The sequence below is a fragment of the Anolis sagrei genome, chromosome 4 (assembly GCF_037176765.1).
Source record: "Anolis sagrei isolate rAnoSag1 chromosome 4, rAnoSag1.mat, whole genome shotgun sequence".
NCBI lineage: Eukaryota > Metazoa > Chordata > Lepidosauria > Squamata > Dactyloidae > Anolis > Anolis sagrei.
In genome coordinates this window covers 216,352,995-216,372,741 of record NC_090024.1, presented here as the reverse complement: position 1 = coordinate 216,372,741, position 19,747 = coordinate 216,352,995, and the positions used below count along the sequence as shown (strand labels likewise).

At 39.0% G+C, this 19,747-nt stretch overlaps 1 protein-coding gene across 3 annotated transcripts in view; it reads right to left on the bottom strand.

Annotated features, from left to right (window-relative positions):
* Positions 1-1,385: 1,385 nt before the first annotated feature.
* LPIN3 (lipin 3) overlaps positions 1,386-19,747 on the bottom strand; it is a 36,245-nt gene continuing 17,883 nt past the window's right edge. For 2 of the 3 annotated variants that reach the window (XM_060772226.2, XM_060772224.2), the window contains exons 8-20: positions 19,502-19,601; positions 18,444-18,628; positions 16,901-16,997; positions 15,947-16,016; positions 14,198-14,290; positions 13,230-13,291; positions 11,073-11,202; positions 9,162-9,310; positions 8,551-8,637; positions 6,894-7,046; positions 4,547-4,661; positions 4,336-4,439; positions 1,386-2,957 (exon numbers count right to left, since the gene is read on the bottom strand). In XM_060772226.2, coding sequence (XP_060628209.2) covers positions 2,813-2,957; positions 4,336-4,439; positions 4,547-4,661; positions 6,894-7,046; positions 8,551-8,637; positions 9,162-9,310; positions 11,073-11,202; positions 13,230-13,291; positions 14,198-14,290; positions 15,947-16,016; positions 16,901-16,997; positions 18,444-18,628; positions 19,502-19,601 — 1,490 coding nt within the window. In that variant the 3' untranslated portion in view covers positions 1,386-2,812. The remainder of the gene's footprint in view (positions 2,958-4,335; positions 4,440-4,546; positions 4,662-6,893; positions 7,047-8,550; positions 8,638-9,161; positions 9,311-11,072; positions 11,203-13,229; positions 13,292-14,197; positions 14,291-15,946; positions 16,017-16,900; positions 16,998-18,443; positions 18,629-19,501; positions 19,602-19,747) is intronic. The other variant, XM_060772227.2, reaches the window with a different exon arrangement.

Sequence of the window (19,747 nt, the reverse complement as noted above, 5' to 3'; positions counted from 1 at the left end):
ATATAATTTAAATACAAATACAGGAGCTAGTTTTGGGCTGGGCCTTCAAGTGGTCTAGAGTGCCTCCTGCCAATCCCCCCCCCCCCAAATAATCTTTAATGTTCCTAATGACACCTAGTAAGGGGGAAATTGTTATTTTTTTGGACCTTGCCAAGTAAAACTTATGATAGAGATAACGTAAGTCATAAAGCAACAACACTACACTCTACAAACTTTGTAAGGAAAAATCTGCAAGTAACATTCCTTCAGTTTCCAACTGCCCTCCCTTCCATTAGTTTTCTTCAAAGTGTAGTGTTAGTGAATTTCCTGTTTTGTTTTGTTTTTTTAAGATTCAAAAAGGATGCATGAAAATATGTGCAGTATGCAGTTCTATCCTTAGGGTAAAGGCAAGACCTGTCATTCCAGCAGATTTATTCCAGCTATGCCAAGATTCCATGACCAAGGGCTCAGGTGCTTCTTGAAGTCAGGGTAAGAAGGGGCTGTTTATTAGAAATCAAGCATGTGGGCTTTTAAGTCTGAGAGAGGGGAAGCCAGCACATTCTTTTCACATGGCACCAACACTCAGTTAAAACTCCAGTGAAGGGAATAGAGAGGCCTATTGAAAGGTCTGCTTCTCATATCACCTCTGGGGATAAGCTTTTAGAACTCTTGACGTCTCAGTTAGGAAAAGGGGGGACCAAACAATGAACTTAGTGTTTATCTTTTCTGACAGCTGATGGCTCCTGATTTGTGCTATCAAGACAGGTTAGGTTTATAGGAGGAAAAAAATATACAGATGCCTACTCAATTCAGAAAATCATTAAAGCATATTGATAAAAATCCAGTGGCCAGAAGAAGAGAGCCACCACATCCATGACACTGGTCCACTGCTCAATAGCTCTTGCTCTTACATTTCTCAGAATATTTCACCAAAATTTGTTTCCCTTTAGATTCTACTACTTCCTCTTGGAGCAAAAAACAAGTCTACTCCATCTTCTGCATGGGAGCTAGTTAGATAAGAGAAGATGTCTATCTTGTCTCCTCTTCAAACTTCTCTTCTTCAAGCTAAATATACTTTTTTTTCAACAACTTCTTAGCAGATATGGCTTCCAGAACATTCATCATTCTGACTTGTAAGATAAAATAGGAACTTTTTACTTAGACGGACATAATTCTGTCAGCCTGCCTACAAGTGTCTCCGTTTTTCCAGTAGTGATAAAAATGCAGTGCTATTACAACTTAAGATTAATTAGTCAATCTATCTAAGCATGTACATTTGGGGACTATAAATCCCTGAATCTCACAGTGAACACTGGCTAAGGGATTCTAGGAGTTGTATTCCCAAGAAATAATTTTCAAAGTTCTGCCAACAGAATTCAATAGAAATCATAAGAAAGACACAAATGTTCCAGATACGCAAACATTTTATTTCAATTTCTATGCAGTCTTTTAGACCCAATTTGTATGCATTAAACAATGGCAGATGTATTGCAATATAAATAACTTTCAGACTACTGTCACGCAATCACTCAAGTGCACCATAAGTCCAGCTGGGGTCAAACAAAAGGAAGTTTATGTGAGGTAGAACAAGAATTGGTGTTTGGTTCAAATCCAAGTCTCCTGCCTTCATCTAATTTACAGAAATATTGCTAATGCCCATTGTGGGCAACTCCAGAATATCTCAGAATGCTTTGTTGCCCCTTTTTTACTTGCGGTCATGTGCCTCTCTCTTTCTCTTTCTATTCCAGTACTAATCAGCAGAATAAAAAGTTGCATGCATTCCTCCTTGGAAAATCTCTGTCAAATTTCCACACAAAACATGGCTAGCTCTAATGGAATTTACAGTAGCTCACAAGTTCAAAGAGACTATTGAGCAGCTGTCTAAGAAAAATTACCACTCCATCAAGCTGTGCAATATGAGGTAGCACCTCATTACTTAGACTTCTCTAAAGAAGAACTGACCTCTAACATGAGACAAGTCATCGCATGTTGCTACATTCAAGACAGATAAGGGTTAAGGATTCGGGAGAAGACACATGTATTTTTCAAATTCAGAAGCACCACAAAGAATAGCTTCAAAGAAGGCAGTTTATGACTAAGGATGTCTTCATAGGAACCAGATATTACTGGAAGTAGATTAGGTTGAACACAGGTAATAGTTTAGAGATTAGTGTTAAAAGAAAAATACAATTTCTTCTGATCTGCTTCATTTCTCTTCACCTGTTCATTATGAAACTTGTGAACTTGAATTGATCGTGGGGTAAGTGTGTCCTCCTTAAACAACATGCCCTATGTCAACCCTCAACTCAAACACAAATACACAATCTGTATCCAGTTGTATAGACTTAGACTCAGAGACATGGTGAACAAACATACACACAGATTATTAAAGTGCTCATCATTTAAGCACATAATGATGACAGCATTAGTGAAAATTGGCCATTATCCTGAAAATAATCACCTGACAGAAAAAAAATGAAAGGGGGCTCTGACCCAAATTTGGGAGGGCACCCAAGAGCAATGTTTAATATTCAGCCAAACCTCTCATCAACTTTAAGAATTGAGGACACAATACAGCTGTTTAGGGACCTCATAAATATACTAATATTATAGGCAGGAATGCATTCTTTAATATGGATTGAGAGACTTCTTTTCTTACATATTCCCTTGAAAATGAAGGGAGAATGACAGCTCTAAATAGCCCTTTTCAGACAGCCTCTCCAAACCGCCAAGACATTCAGATCATAGGGAGACTGTTGCATTTACTGTCTTTCCATCCAATTAAAGGACCAATTCTTTAAAATCTGTTGGGAAGGATATTGCTTCTGCATCTTCAGAGAAAGTCTTCAAGGTCAACAGGAGGCAATGGGGTTCTCCAGTGGGAGAATTGGCTGAACTCTGGGCACTCCAAAGAAATATTCACATCCTCACCAACAGGTGGAAAAAGGAGCTCTACCATCTCACACAATCGATCATACCTAGAAGAAATAGGAGATGAAAATTAAAAGCAGCAATAATACTTTCTTTCAATCTCAAGGATTGTTCTAGCACCAAGAATTTTCTTTGAAACTTTATTGGCATGCATGGTACTAAATAATTTTGTGGACTCCTTTAATTAGTTTAACCAACAGTTTTACTCAATTCTTTTTTAAAGCACTGTTTACCTTTCCAAAATTTGTAGTCTTTCAAAATCATTTTATGTTTGTTGTTGTTATGGGCCTTCAAGTTGTTTCCAACTTATGATGATCCTTCAAAAGCAAGCCTATCAAAAGGTTTTCTAACACCTATAATGTATAATTTGCCCAAGGTCACTCAGTGGGGTTTTCATAGTCAACCAGGGGTTTAAACCCTGGCCTCCAGAGTCATAGTCCAACACTGAAACCATTATGCCAAGCTGGCTCCCATTGTTTTAAGCTTACTGGTCAAGATAATTTCATGTTACACTACCCTGGGATACTTATATATAGAGAGAAACATTGATAAATAAGTAAGTGAAATCAGAATGTCGAGGGAAACATTTAGGGCATCAGATGCTGGAAGAGAGCAATGGTAGCTCTTTCAACCATTCTCCCTGTCACCCATGTCTTTCCCTCTCAATTGTATATGTGTGCACCATATAGCTTGTCCTACAGTTTCAAAACTAGCCTGCTGCCCTGAGAATAAATGAAACATTGCCAATGTTGAAACAAGATACTGCTTCTGGTTCAATTTATTTCTTTACATGGCATGGTGATTGGTATCCTTTACTTCAGGTAGCAAAATGTCTTGAGCTGGACCTACTTTGATTGTGCTTTTCCTGCATGGCAAGGGGTTGGACTAGATGGCCCATGTGATCTCTTCCAACTCTATTATTCTGTGATTCTATGATCCTACATACTTTTATCCACTGCCCTGAACATGCTTCTCCCTTGAATTTAACTAAGACAACCAGTGCCATTTCCTTCAGCCATACTCCATATGTGTAGAGAAGTCAATATGTTTGTGGTCATGGATTAGAACGAGCACCAAGTTTGGACATATAAACTTCATCAATTAAAAAAATCCCATCTTCTTGTTATTTTTGGAAAATCAGCCCATGTGTGGGGGGTGTTGAACTGTGTTGAAGGTGTCAACAAGTACCCTACATATGATATTCAAATACTTTTGGAGGAGGAAAATCTTCTAATATAGAGCTCTATTGTATGGAAAGTGTTCTTATATATTACTAGGAAGAGACATTTTTTATTAGGGAATTTATATCACTTTAGCAAAAGAATGTTGATAGTGGGTTTTAAAAAAGATCTTAGTATATAGTGTGGTAAGTAAAGAGTTTGCCACAGAACAAGGGAAATGCTCTGGGTACATGTAGAAACTTACGTGGATTTGTGGTTTTTTATAATTTCTTGTGTTAGTTCTCCCTTGGGGTTCACGGTGAATATACGACATTCTGGCAGCTCCACTTCCTTGTAGGCATAAACATCCTGCTCAAGAGAAAACCAAAGCAAGCAAATGTCAAGGCAAATGCAGGCATTCCCCAAGAGGAAGACTTAGTTCCATCACCAACACACTAAAACAGCCCCACACTCACAGTTAGTCTGTTCCCAAAGGCAGCATGGAAGGGCTTTCTGCTGGGGCCAAAGAGATTCCGGATATCCATTAAACAGGCAATTTTGAATACTTCTGGCTTCTTCTCAATCACCTCCCTAAAACATGATGAGATGGATATGTCACAGTTGTGGTAGTATTTATTTATTTACTTTCATGGCTTTCATGGCTGGAAGGCTTTCATGGCTGGAATCACTCAGTTCTTGTGGGGGGGGAGGGGGTTGGGCTATATGGCCATGTTCTAGAGGCATTTCTCCTAGAGGAGAAATGCCTCTAGAACATGGCCATATAGCCCGGAAAAAAACCCCACAAGAACTATTTATTTATTTATTTATTTAAAACATTTACATTCCGCCCTTTTCACCCCAAAGGGGACTCAGAGCGGAGCACAGCATATATACGGCAAACATTCAATGCCTGGATACAATACATAAACATTAAAAAACATTTATCAAAATATTAAAATACACCATTTAAAATAACACTTTTTAAAACCGTCCTAGCCATCCGCATCAAATCCAATTGGCCCTGTCATCTTTCCCATTGCAGCTTTATTGCCCTGTCCCGAAAGCTTGGTCCCACAGTCAAGTTTTTACCATCCTTCTAAAGGACAGGAGGGAGGGGACCGACCTGATCTCACCAGGAAGGGAGTTCCATAGCCAGAGAGCAATCACCAAGAAGGCCCTGTCTCTCGTCTCCACCAATCGTGCCTGTGACAATGGCAGGATGGAAAGCAGGGCCTCCCCGGAGGATCTCAATCTCCATGATGGTTCATAGGGGGAGATGTGTTCGGACAGGTAATTTGTGCCATCCCTTACCCCATTCCTTTTTGCTGGCCAAATTTGTCAAGATTTGAATGGTATTGTTCTTATTGTTGATGTATTAAATATAGGATCATAGAATCATAGAGTTGGAAGAGACCTCATGGGCCATCCAGTCCAACCCCCTACCAAGAAGCAGGAATATTGCATTAAAGCACCCCTGACAGATGGCCATCTAGCCTCTGTTTAAAAACAGGAACAGTATCAAGATGTATAAGCTACTAGGAACAAGACTTTGCTCTAATCTCCATTGATATTCTATTAATGTCCCCAGTCATGATCTCCCAGATAACTGAATGGCTGCTGTGAGTTTCCATGCAAGCACACATCAAACACTGCCTTTCTAGACATTTCTGCATGAAAGTCAATTTAGTATTTGGTAGTCAATTTAGAGTGGAATTCATCAATTTTGGCAGGACAGGACAGTGATTTTGCCTCCTTCAGGAAGCCACTGAAAGTTCTGTCCCACCAAAAAACCACAGAAATTCAACAGGAGGATCTTAAAGTGGCATTTTTCTTCTTCTTTCATTAGTAGTTTGTGGCTTCCATGTCACCGAGTCTGGATTTTAGTTCAGACTATAAAGGAGCTATCCAAATTCTGAACCATCTATCTGGTGTAGATTTAATGTCCCACTGACATGGGGGCCACCGGAGTCCCTGGTGGTGCAATTGGGTAAAGCTTGTACTGGCAGGACTGCTGACTGAAAGGTCGGTGGTTTGAATCCAGGGAGTAGGGTGAGCTCCCATCTGTCAGCTCCAGCTTCTCATGTGGGGACATAAGGGAAGTCTCCCACAGGATGGTAAAACATCTGAACATCCCCTGAGCAATGTCCTTGCAGATGGCCAATTATCTCACACCAGAAGCGACTTGTAGTTTCACAAGTTACTCTTGACATGAAAAAATATGGGGGGCAGCAGACGTTTATCTTCTCTTATATTAAGTTTATTTGCTAATCTGTACAAACCCTTCATACCTGTAGTTTTAAACTACTGTCATCACATTTTGATAGCACAGCACTGAATTGTGGGCACTCCACAAGCCACAAAATGAGCTACATTCATCCCACAAGATTATTATTATTATGTTGTTCACTACTGAATTTCTGAAGTATATTATAATCGCTTTCAAGCAAAACTCCATTTAAAAAATTAACTTTTATAATTCTGAAATCCTCCCATTTGCAATAAGCTAAAAGTTTACATATATGAAATATACTATAAGTTTTAGAAAAGGAACTCCAGGTGATAAAACTTCCTAAATAAGCATTCCTGTGTTAAAATTAACTATCTATTTCTTTAGATACTTCAGAAGATGAAGGAAGCATGGCCTCCAGTATTGTTAGTCTGACTAGAGTAGAATTTACCTATCTGGACTCATCACTTTACAACTGCTTTAGTGGATATACTCTAGCTAGAATAAGATTCAGACCAGAAACTACTAGAAACACTACACTGTGTTTGCATAGACTAACACATAGCTAAGATGCAGGATTCAACAGAAAAGCTTACCTATGAAAGGCTGAGAAGAGGCTGCTAGGTGCCAGCAAGATAGGCCCTTTTGGGAGTACCCATCCTTGGTCATTGACACAATCGAGATAACCTTTGGTGATGTGGGCCATGCCAATAGCCCTGGCCGAACAGTAGAGAAACTTGTATCCATTCCTAGAATGGAGAAGGCAGCATTAAATAATTTTCTTGTCTCTGCTTCCAGCTTCAATAATATGACTACATATGTTTGCATTCTCTAGGTCCATGAGTAATGGCTATCAGTTGGAGGGGGGTCGGAACTAGAGAGTGCTGAATTGGTTCTCAAGGTTCTCTTCTAAGAACATTGCCATTTCACAGTCATTGTTCCCTTGTTCTCTTATTTTATGTTTCCTTCTCCCTTGCTTAGAGCTTTTGCCTCCATCACAGCATGATCCCAGCCAACCAGAGATCACTGAGAAAACAAATAACCTCCCAACTGCTAGCAACCCATGCAAATTAGTACTATTAGTACTATGAACTGGGTGCTTCCCATCATCTAGAGCTGATAGGAATTACAGTTAACAATCTTTGGAGACCATGAGATGATAACTTCTGCTTTCTCTATTCAATCAAATGTAAAATCCCAACAGAAGCAACATTTTAGAAACAAGAATCTATACAATATTGCTCACCAAGAAGGCAAGTGCAGAGGGAAGCTGTGGCAGGAGCACAGGATGCTCCTGACACAGAGCTTGTGGGCATCACTAAAGAAGCCAGGAGCTGAAAATGTGGCCCAGGGCAAACCTTAACAGTAGGTAGTCCACTTTCATGGGGTTTAGGAGTGCAGAATCCCCATGAAAGTAGGAAAATTATGAATTTTAAACAATACGAGATTTTTTTTATTTGACAGGACACCTCTCTAGGAATCTCTACATCCCCTAGCACAATTCTACGACCAACCTCTGCCTGAAATTGACTATAGACTCACAATGATCTACAATATCTAGAGAAATGTTGACCATAGCATTGAACTAGAGGATGTAAGAGATTCCTAGAGAGAACATATTGGTCAAATCAAAAACCCATGGCCAGCATGGCCAGCGATAATCTGTAAGTTATAGTCCACATAAGTACAATTGCCAAGTCTTGTTTCTCAGCAGCTCAAAGATGACTTCTTGTGTTGTGCCTTCCCCAGTTGCATAATGCCCTTTCCCTAGAGAACTGACACAGACACTGACTTCACTTCTGCACCTAGAAATCTTGGATCTATATTAAAGCTTTTGGGATGCAGAGATCAGATTTTAGTGCATGTGGTTTTAACTTGTTTCAAGCTGTATTAATCTTTAAAGCATACTTTGAACTCTAGCACCTAGATTGTTTACATTTTTCATGCTGTCTGTGCCCGAACCAGAGAGCTTTGATACAGATGGGATATAAATAATGAGGGAAATGCAGGGGGATAGGTCAAAAGAAAGAGAGATTAGGAGTTGATAAATAGAGGATGAAGAAAAGAAGAAAAGAAGTTTTTGATACACTCAGCAGTTTTAGCACACATCTGAAGAAGGTCTACACTGCCCCCTTGTGATCACTGTGGTGATTTACTGGAACTGACTAGCAACTAGTGTGCCCTGTTCTTAACAAAGGAATTGTAGCAATCCTATTTCCACCCTAAAAACCCTTGAACATACCCAGCACTTACAAGTGGATTTTGTGGAATAACTTAGCAATGCCTTGGTGAGTCCAGTCTTTCCCCAGATGTGGTAAAATGTGACCAAGAGCATCAGACCTGATAAGAAGGGAAGGGAGAATTAGAAATTCGCATGCATACATAGATGTCTGGAAACGTGCAGTTCAAGCTGATGCTTGATCACCCAGTAAACAACTTCTGGTAATTGTTTGTTCACAGGGGCCCCTTTTACACTGCCCTATATCCCAGGAACTGATTTCAGATTATCTGCTTATCCCAGATTATCTGGCAGTGGAGACTCATGTTGTTGTTTGCTCAGTCGCTTCCAACTCTTCATGACCTCATGGACTGGCCCAGGCCAGAGCTCCCTGTCGTTCCATCACCTCCCCAGCTCCTTCAGAGTCAAGCCTGTCACTTTAAGGCCAGTGACAGGTTTGCCCATCTTGCCCTTGGTCAGCCCCTCTTCTTTTTTCCTTTTTCCTTCCATTTTCCCCAGCATCATTGTCTTCCCTCTAATGAGCAGTCGGGCTTTATTTCCTAAAGTATGGACTGGCTGGATCTTCTCGCAGTCCAAGGGCCATGGAGTTCAGTATTACAGAATGAGTGATGTCAAAGGGAGTTACCTGGTAATGGTCCCATCAATGTCCGAGATCACAACATGGTCATACCAGTTCCATAGATAGATAGTGGCTTCACAACGGCATGTGCCCTGGTACTGAGTGGTGATGCTGAATACCACTTCGTTAGGTCCGTCTTTCAGGTTCAGACTTTTCTATAGTGAAGACAGATTTTGTTTAATCATTGTCATACTCAAAAATAACTCAATCAACATCTGAGTAATTGTGAATTACTCAATAGGGCACTCAAGAACCTAGAAAATTACCAGCCAATGTTAGAAAGAAACATAAGCTCTAATGTGAAAAACTTAACATCTATTCATAATATAGATGGCATTTTGTGCCTTTAGATGTTAATGAAAAGCTGGGTGCCTGAACTTCATTGTCCAACTATGAACAAATGTGGCAGGCAGTACTCCCCTCCCTTTCCTTCAGTACCAAAGACTCCCAAGCAAATCATTCTTTTATCCCACATCAGCTATTTTCATAACTTCTCATCTTGGAAGCATCTCAGAGCTTCTACACTTCTCCTCAAATTGCTCATGATCTCTGCTGCTTCTACATGATGTTAACCACTGATAAATGCAATCTAAAATCATCACATCATTAACTCTTTCTGTGCCTGAAGGAAAGACTATATTCCTTAGAAAGTTGCAGAGATAATGGAAGAGCCCATCATCACATCCTTCAAGCCATTTGGAAGAGTGAATTAATTCTACTCTTTTGTTAAAAAATGAGCTGCTGGGGTACAAGTCAGGTGAAGTCTTTTAAAGAGCAGTGATCTCCCTCAGCTATCACATTCTTTCTCAGTGACACCAAATTCTTTCCTGCTGACACCAATGGAGTCTGGAAGCATTTAACTTTGACAGGATCATTTTGCGCTTCTGGTGACTGTGTTTCTATGTGTTGGGATGAAACTAGATGAATACTCAATGGCATCTTCCAACTCTATAATTCTAATATAGAATGAACAAAAGGATAATGTTCATCTTTGGAAATAAAATTTCTATGTCAACTTCTGAGAAAGAAATAATCACTTATTTTGTCTTACACATGTGCATAAGATTTTCAGATTTTTTATTCCTACTGCAGAAGGTTGTGAGAGTTTTTGCAATTGTTATTATTCAAATTTTGGGACTAAATAACATTCAGCTAATTTATTTGCTGTTGTTATTGTTGCAATCTGCAGTGGGTTTCTTTGGCTGAGTACAAATTCAAACCCTGGAACCTAGAACTCCAATTTAACTACTAAGCCAAGTTGTCTCTCTTAATTGCTGCTAAATCAAGCACAAAATCAATTTTAGATTTTTGCACAAACAATTTTTGTAATACAAGACAAAAATGAAAAAAGGCTGGTCTTCGCATTTTTATGCAATACTGAAAAACTTAAAACATTGGACCTTTTGCTTGGGAGGGATATTGCAACATGTCAAATATGTTTCAAACTGAGAAAGAAAAAAAGTCTGTACTGTTCTTTGCATCCCTAATTTTCTTATCCTGTACTTTCCCACTCCCACTGATAAAGTGTTAAGTGTTCACAGCAGCTCCCACTCCATGAGATTGCATTTTTCTCCATTCAGCTTAGAGAACCAAGCCCTTTTGAACTCTGTACTCCTACATATCACAACAAGATACATATTAGTAATAGAAGCAATTATAAAATGCTTAGCCTACAGAACTTCACCAGACCTTATGCCTTTTAAGCATCTAAAGACCAGTGTCTGGGATTTTCTAAAATCTACAACATTAACAACCTGTTAATTACAAAGGACTATCCAAATAAGTTGAAATAATGTTTGGAGACCTATCCTTCTAAACAGAGATGTTCAGAAGGATACTTATTAATTATGGTACATTTATTGCACATCCCTCTAAAACAACAAAAGACAAGTAGGAAAAATCCTCAAACCCACATACAATTTGGTCTGAAGAGAGTCTTAAAGATTTCTTGTAAGTTGGAAGAAATTTTTGTGTGATGGCATCTGGTACATTTGTGTCCTCTTGGCCTGAAGATATAGACTCGTCACTGGATGAATCATCTTCCTGTCTATGGTACACAGGAACAGAATGAGAAGTCAGAGAAAAAAGGGCAGTGGCCAAATTTCAAAGTGCTGGACAAAATCACATTGATGACTTAGGAGAGGGATCAGAAGAGTATAGCTCTACACAGAATTTAAGAACTTTGGAACAATTAGGGTGATCACAGGAATGGGAAACCTGGGTACCTCCAGATGTTGGTCTACTGAAAATTATGAGTAATTATGAAAGCTGAAGTACATGTGGAGGATTACACATTCCCCAGTCCTTCATTCAGGCTATTGCCTGGAAGCATAGTTATGCCCAGATGTGTAATAAGTTATGTCCCAGGAATCTGAACTCTGAAAAGCCAAGATGAAACATCACCAGGGATCTAGCAAACGTAGCAATGTTCTTTAGAAAAGGAGGAGAAACAAAGAGAACATAACTATCCTATAAAACCTTTGACAGATCAGTATCCATACCAAGCAGGGGAAATACCCCATTCTAAGATTTTCAAAATGTCCTTCGAAAGGAACTTTTCACCTTTATAACTTTATTATGTCCTCATTAACACCCTCCAGTAATTCACTGGGAGGCAGCTATGTAACAGTACTTGTATTGTGGCTTTCTAAACTTTGTCCTTCATATAAAGGAATTCTATATTAACAAGTGCTCTGAGGAAATAGGCCGAGGCCGTCAGTAGAAAAAGAACCCTGGTCAACACAGGGATTGTGGTGTTTGATCATGTTTCTTAAAAGGGTTCATTCACTCCTCAAATGCAGTCTTGCCTGAATAAAAGAAATCCCTCCCTTTTCTCCCTTATCTTTTAATCAAAGGCAGAATGTTTTAATCAAGAAGGAATCTCTCTCTTTCTTTTGGCTATGAGGAGCTGAAAAACATAGGCACCCTTCTTTAGATATATTATACATATTGAAAGCTCTCTTCCTTTGGGTGTATATTAGGCTTGGGCGGTTTCGTTTGTTCATTTCGTAATTTGTTATTAATTCGCATTTAAATTAGCTTACGATCCAATATTGAGCCATGCAGGACTACTGTGAGGAGTAATTAAAAATCGAAACAATTTTTCCAATTTATTTCATATTGTTTCGTAATTGTTTTGTCATTGGTTCAAAATTGTTTCGAAATTGTTTCGTAATTGTTTTGTAATTATTTCCGTATGTCTGGTGCAAGTTTTATAGTTGTTGTTTGTTTTATCAATGATAAAAAATAAATTATCACACCAACAGTCAACAACAGAGGGAGAGGGAAGCTTCAGAAGTTCCCCCTGTCCCATTTGGAGGGTTTTTTAGCATATTGCGCAATCGCATCCGCCATTAACGAATCGATTCGTAATTTTACGAAATTTTGTATATTTCGAACTTTTTTAAAGGAAAATTTCGGAATTCTTTAAAAAACGAAACGCAAGGGCCCCCCTAAAAATGAAACGAGTTTAGAACCAAATTTTTCCGTTGTTACCCAAGCCTAGTATATATGTTATGCATTGAACAGTCAACTCCTGCTACAGCCATCAGTATCACACAGAATGTATGCTTAATGAGCAAGATTTTCCAACTCCATGAGATTCTAAGGCTGCTGAAAACATATTTAGGACAATTGTTGTTGGTCATGCCACAAAATATATACAAAATCCAACCCCACAAAACAGTTTGAGGTTTCTAACCCCCCCCCCCCCCCCAATAAAAGTAACAGTTTTGTATTTGGCTTATAATTGGCAAGTTTCACCTATGAAGCACCTGGAAATGTTTTCAAACAGTACAGAGATGTCATGAGAAATTCTATGTTCTCTGCCTAAGAAAGGAGTCTCAATGTTCACTTTTCTTCGTTTGTTTGTTTGTTTGTTTGTTTTTTGACATCTTTGCCTGACAAAGAAGCCAGTAAAGCTTCACTATGCCTGTTAGTTGCTCCAATAAAGATACCACTGTGTAGTTTTTGGATTTTGTTATACAAAGCTGCTGAAGTTTCTTCAGTACTCTATGCATTTACAAGACAGCCACTTTTGTCAATTCCATTCCATATCAACAAATAATATCTTACCCCTGAAGAGAAGAGTCACCTTGATGTTTGCCTACTGTAGTACGTTTCTGCATACTGGATTCCTATAAGGGAAACACCACATTGGAAACATTTAAGCTTCTTTTAGATTTGTTTTTCCTTTGCTTTTCTCTGAGACTGATACATTGACTTGTCCAAGACCACCCAGTGGTTTTCATGGTCGAGCAGGGATTTGAATACTGAGTTATTGTCTCGATCATGCTGATCCTAAGCATCTTGGTACAGCCACACATATTCTGTCTACTATATACATATAATATTTCCATTTCAATCATATAAGCAACTGCCAATCAGTCTGAGGAAGGGGTCCAGTAAAATCTGAGAGAAGAGATAAATATATGCTGCAAAGTGAGCTAAAAAAAAAACCAGAAGTGTAACTCTGAAAAAGCTGTGAAAATGCACAACCAATTGAAGATAAATGCCAACTTGTGACACTGAAATTTGCATCTGTTATTACTTCATGACTTATAATAGGTGTAAAAATTGGCAGGAAACAGTATGTGGTCAGGCAAAAGTGTAAGCTGAGAGAGATGCCTACAGAGGTTTAAAGACTGAGGACCTGACAAAGGATAGTGACGATGTGTGGGAGACTTCTACTGTCCCTGCAACATTGATCTGACAACCTTGAAAGGACAAAAGTCAGAAAAACTCCAGCTTAGTGAAACAGCTGAGAGCCATGTTGAATTTCTAAACCAACTTGTTACTTCTTTAGATCAAGTACCATTCTGGCAAAAAATATGTACCATACATACCTTGATCCTCCAATATGACCTTGGCCTTTCGATAGAATCAAATGAAATGACAAAAAATATGTCCTAATACTAAAAGTTTTCTCACATCTGTTTTCTCATCCATGTTGACCACTCAAGTTGAACTCCAGTTACAACAATGTTTTGATATGAAATTATGAAGATCAGGACTTCATAGACTCTCTCACTGCATGCACATACCTCTTCATTGGAAAGTTCTCTTCGCCGCCAAGAAAACCACCACCTGCCACCCTTCTTGGGCATCTTCTCCTTCATTAGTTTGTCAATAGTACTCTGAAACCATAGAGAAATAGAGCCTTACTAGCAAATTATGCTCACTTCCACAGTAGCTCTAACTTCCAGAAGTAATCTAATTTCCAGAAGTGGACAAAATCAAATTCTTTATCAGAGAAGAATCCAACTGCCTCATAAGTGAAAACATAATGAAAATGAGACAGCACATAACGGTATGAAAAAGACTGAGACTAGTCCAGCTGCATGGAAACTCAGTAGGGCCACAGAAGGTGCAATAGTGCTGGTTCTAAACAATCACAAATTTGATCTGGAAACCAGATGTGTAGATGTTTATGAGCTGCTACCCCAATCTGTGTGAGGAGATGTCATTAAGCTAAGATGAGTGCATTTGTTCTGCAGCAAAGAGAAACACAATATGTAGGCCTGAAAGGTTATCAAAAAGAAAGTGCCATTTAAATGATATGCTTCAGCATATAGCTATTAGCTGGTGAGTGGTAAAAGAGATTTTCTGTGTCAAGATTCTAGTAGTAGAGTATATGTTTTGCATGGAGTCCCTGGCATCTTCATGGAAGGCTATAAAAATTCTTGCTTGGAAACAAGAAAATTGTTGCCAGTCAGTGCTGATAGTACTGGGTTAGATGACTAACTCAATAAAAGGCAGCTTCTCATCAACTCAGACAAGATCAAGTAAAAAGGCAGAGACAAGCTTTATAATATTTGATTGACTGATTTTTCTTAGGGCATAGACGCAAAAATATATTTCTGGGTGGCTCCTACATTAACAAAGAGAGCTAAAATAAGATAGGGTTGATTTGATAGCAATGCCAGCAAGAATATACTGAATAGATGAACAAAACAAAAGATGGCACAGAATGCTTTCATTTTGCATGGATAATTTATCAAAATAAATACATGTTTAGACTGCAGTTTTATATCCACTTACCCAGGAATATGCACTGTTGAACTGAATGGGATTTATGAATAGACATGAATGGGACATCAGTATTAAGGTAGCAGTTCAACAGGAATATGGCTATATATTAAGAAGCTGTACCACAGTATTCACAAAATGAAGCATATAAATATAAAACAGTGTCGTGATCATCTACTGTTGGTCAATAATTTCTTGCCAATTTATTAGGGAAAAATAATGAAATGAAGGGAATGAATTGTAGTGGAGATAAGAATAACTTAATTGTTTTCAATTGCATATATAAATTTGGACTTAACCCATTTCTATCCCGCTTGTGATTTGGGCACGTAATACTGAAGAATTATTTGAAATGGGGCCACATGGCTCCATACCTAGCAAAAACAAGCTAGCCTATTTGGAAATAAAGACCAAAATAATTGGTAAAAACCTATACAATGATACCTATACATCATAGTATATGAGCTAATAATAGCCTCTTATTTTGTGGTTCTGACAGATGCAAATCTCTTATTTTCTAACATCACTTTTACAAAGCCTAAATGGAACTCAGCATGTCACAGCTCATTTTATAATATATCATTATCAGCATGACCAGTTCAAGTCCACACATTAGTGTGTTCTGCAGCAGACTAGAACTTCTCATTTATAGATAATGTTGTTCACTGGGATGAAAGTTGATGTGTTTCATGCAGATCTTCAAATTCAGCAGCTCAAATAAAATATTACAAAGAATTAAGATCTCAAGATGGCTTGAAACTTACCTTGGGAAGACTCTTCTGGAAAGCTTGTAGGGAGAGAAGCATAGGTGCAGCAACTGCCCAGTTGTAATATCTGCAAGCACATTTATAACTTTATATATTTTGCACACGGTTACAGGTGGTGGGTAGCAAAAGCACCAGGCTTTGAAGGTCCACGAAAGGCACAGACTAAAAACACATAGTGTACTAAATATGGGAGCACATTTATACCCAACTGCATCACTTTGTTTGGATTATTTCATAAACACATTCATACACACACGAAAGATTCAGATTTCCTGATTATGGAGGGATTGTGTTAAAACTTGTCCTTTGGACCCTATCTTTCCCTTAGACTAGTCCATAACAGCAGTCCAGCAACCATTAAGCCAAACCAAGTGAAGCCATCCCACATTTTATTGTTGTCAGTGTTGCTGAGCTTAACATAGAGGGGAGGAAAGTAAATCTGCATCTTTTAATCTTATTGGAGGCATTACTGCAGCCACACCAAAACACAAAAACACACCAGAAAAAAATGAATGGTGGATGATTGAGGACAATTTTCCTACATCAATCTTTGCTCCCAAACTGTAGAATTCCCTTCCATAGAAGGCTCAATTGGCCTTCTTCCTTCACTTTCCACTAAAAGGCCAAAAGATTTTTACTTTGAAAGGCCTTTGGCTTTTAACTGGTCATCCTTTGAAGACATTTTGCCATATTTACTAGGTAATTTAATTATTTTAAGTTACTAAAGTAGTGCTTCAGCAGGAATGCTCATTTGTTGGAATTTGTTTTAACCTTTATTGTTATCTGCTTTGATATTGTGTTGGGAGAAAAGTTGAATGGAAACTGAAAGAATGAACACACGAACTAATGAATGCACTCGGAAAGTGCTAATGTTTACATGTACATACATGTAAAGAAAGCTGACATAGGGAATAAAAGTACATCAGAGCAGAAAGTGCCTTTTCTACTCACTTCTTGTGGATCTGTATCACCAAATTTGGATCTTCGAGAATTGCTGGATTCTCTGCAAACTCTTGATAGGAAACTATATGCTTCATAAATCTCTCCACTAGAAATGGAAGCGAAATTTTAAGAAATGCATGCCAGTTCACCAGATATCCCCACAAGCGTTAGGTGAAACCCTTGGTTTCTGTTATCCAAAGGACCACAACACATAAGTACTACCTCATTTTACCAGAGCAGCCACGTAAATGCAGTCTCATCATATCTATGTTTCAAACATTATGAACTGATCTACACTACACTCAATCACTTATGGTACACGAGCTTGATTGTCATGTTTCCCCCAAAGAACACACTAAAACGGTACTTTGAAAAAATGCCACAAATTATGCCAGATACATCTAGGTATGCTCAGTTTCCTAGGGAGCAGCCTTAGCCAACATCCCCACTAGTGAGGAATGCTGGGCATTGCAATCCAATAACATCTGGAGCTCTGTGGGATCGAATCCTGATGTAGCACATAAGAAAATGAGAGAACAAAAGACCAAAGTTCAAATCTCTTGTGTCTCGTTTTTAAAGATGATGGAATTCAGAAGGTGACTTGGATTGGGATTCTAGTTTTAGAGAAGAGTCAAACTCTTTTATACACAAAGTATGACCCCCTTTATCGATATTTTTGCTTTCCCACACTCCAAACAAATCTCCCTCTTTGAAGTGCTTATGAGCCTCTCTATATCTTCCAATGCAATTCTAGGGTATGATTCTGGCTGAAGTATAGTCAAAATATAGGGTTGCAGGTATCTAAACATATATCTATATCTATATCTATATATATGAACTGTGTTGTGCCCCACCTCAAGCCTTGAGGAGAGGTAAGAAATTTTTTAAAAAACATTACATCATCATCATCCATGAGCTGCAAGTCGCTTGTGGATGATGATACTCCCAGGAGTCCAAGCGAGAGTCCAAAAGTGGCAAGCTTAAACCCGGAACCTCAACCCATGGCTGATACCAGATGAGAGACTCCTCCTGGACACACTGAAGACTGGGCGACTTGGAAGGCGCTGAACAGACTGCATTCTGGGACCACAAGATGCAGAGCCAACCTTAAGAAATGGGGCCACAAAGTAAGAGTCCACGACATGTGAGTTTGGAGAAGAGCAAACTACAGACCACCTATTAAAATGAGGTCTGAGCCCTGACACATGCACAATGGAGAACCTTCTTACAGTAACACCAGAGGCACTCCAAGTAGTCAACTACTGGTCAAGGGACATTTAGTATGATGCCAAGGTTTTAAACTTTGTGTTTTTAAATATATTACAACTGTACTCTCAGTTCGCTTTTGATATGATAAATGAACAAATCCTCCATGAAGGATCTTAGAACATAACCCTTGCAGATATGGAGGTTATACTGCACATCTGCACACACACATACATAAACAGAATAACCCAATGTGAGTATGTGAACACCCATTCTCCCCCACTCAGCCCTGTGATGAAACAACCAGGATCCCAATGCACAGTTTCTTTGTCTGCTTTGGACATACCATGAGACAATTCCCCATCATCACCAAGACCTCCACAGACAGACAGGAGGATGCAGGGTGTTTGGCTGCATGCAGTAGGTTCCAACAGATTATTTGAACTGCAGTCAACAGGAGCACCTCCCAGCCCAGGGGCATGAGAGGAGCTGCCAGGATCAGTTTGCGCTTGACCACTCAGCTCAGCATCACTGACAACAGAAGAGAAAGAAGAACAAAGCATCGATACCAAACCAGCCATTAAGTTACCTTAAGTGACTGAGGAAAGGGTGAGAGAAAGGAAATTCTTTTAGTTGTAGAGAGAGTTGCTTTTAGTTTGAGGAAGTTTTCTCTTATTTCTCAGTAGCTTTGGTGAGTGCAGTAGTAGTAAAGGTCATTTTTTAATGATGTTACAGTTATGCACCTATTTCTAAAGAGCCACAAAGAATCCTTTATTCCAAGTTGCCTCTTCCAGTCCACTCACTAAGGTGCTTGCTGTAACTCACCACCAGCAATGCAGCAGGTGGTGCATTTTTTTTGGGGGGGGGGCATATTTGAGGAGCACTGTCTACTTTCTTTCACTACCCCTGCCCCAATAACTGGTTGGAGTGAGTGAGGCATAATGGCTCTTGGGAAGATACAGCTAATACACAGAAGAGGTAGCAAACTTGTTTTTGTTGTTGCTGTTGTTGTTGTTGCTTTAGAGGGCAGGACTAGAACCAACAGCTGGAAATTGGATATGGCCCACAGTGACTTTCTGTAGTTCCCTAGACCAATGGTTCTCAACCTGTGGGTTCCCAGATGTTTTGGCCTTCAATTCCCAGAAATTCTAACAGCTGGTAAACTGGCTGGGATTTCTGGGAGTTGTAGGCCAAAACACTTGGGGACCCATAGGTTGAGAACCACTGCCCTAGACATAAGCTTTCTTGTTATACAGGTGCAACTCTACCCCGAAGCAAACAAGCCAAACTGTTAAAAAGTTTAGTTTCAGGTTAGCCTCTGGCTGTTTTTTGGTCATTATTAGCATTCTATGATGCTAGTTAAAATATTGCTTTCTCAGAAAAAACCAGGATTAGTACCCATACCTTTTAGGAAAATAAAGTGCTAATTGCTCTGCATCCAGATTTGAGAGGTCCTCTAAGTAAACATCAGACGGTCCCAGGTGAGGACTTCTCTTCATAGAACCTCAAAGAGATATAAAAAAAAATTATGATTAGCAGCCTCCTTTAATAAGAATGTCTGGCACCCCAGACATTTTTACAACACTTATTTTATTCCCACTTATTGCTTATTTCATTCTTTGAAGAGGAAATTTAGGGTTCAGACTGAAC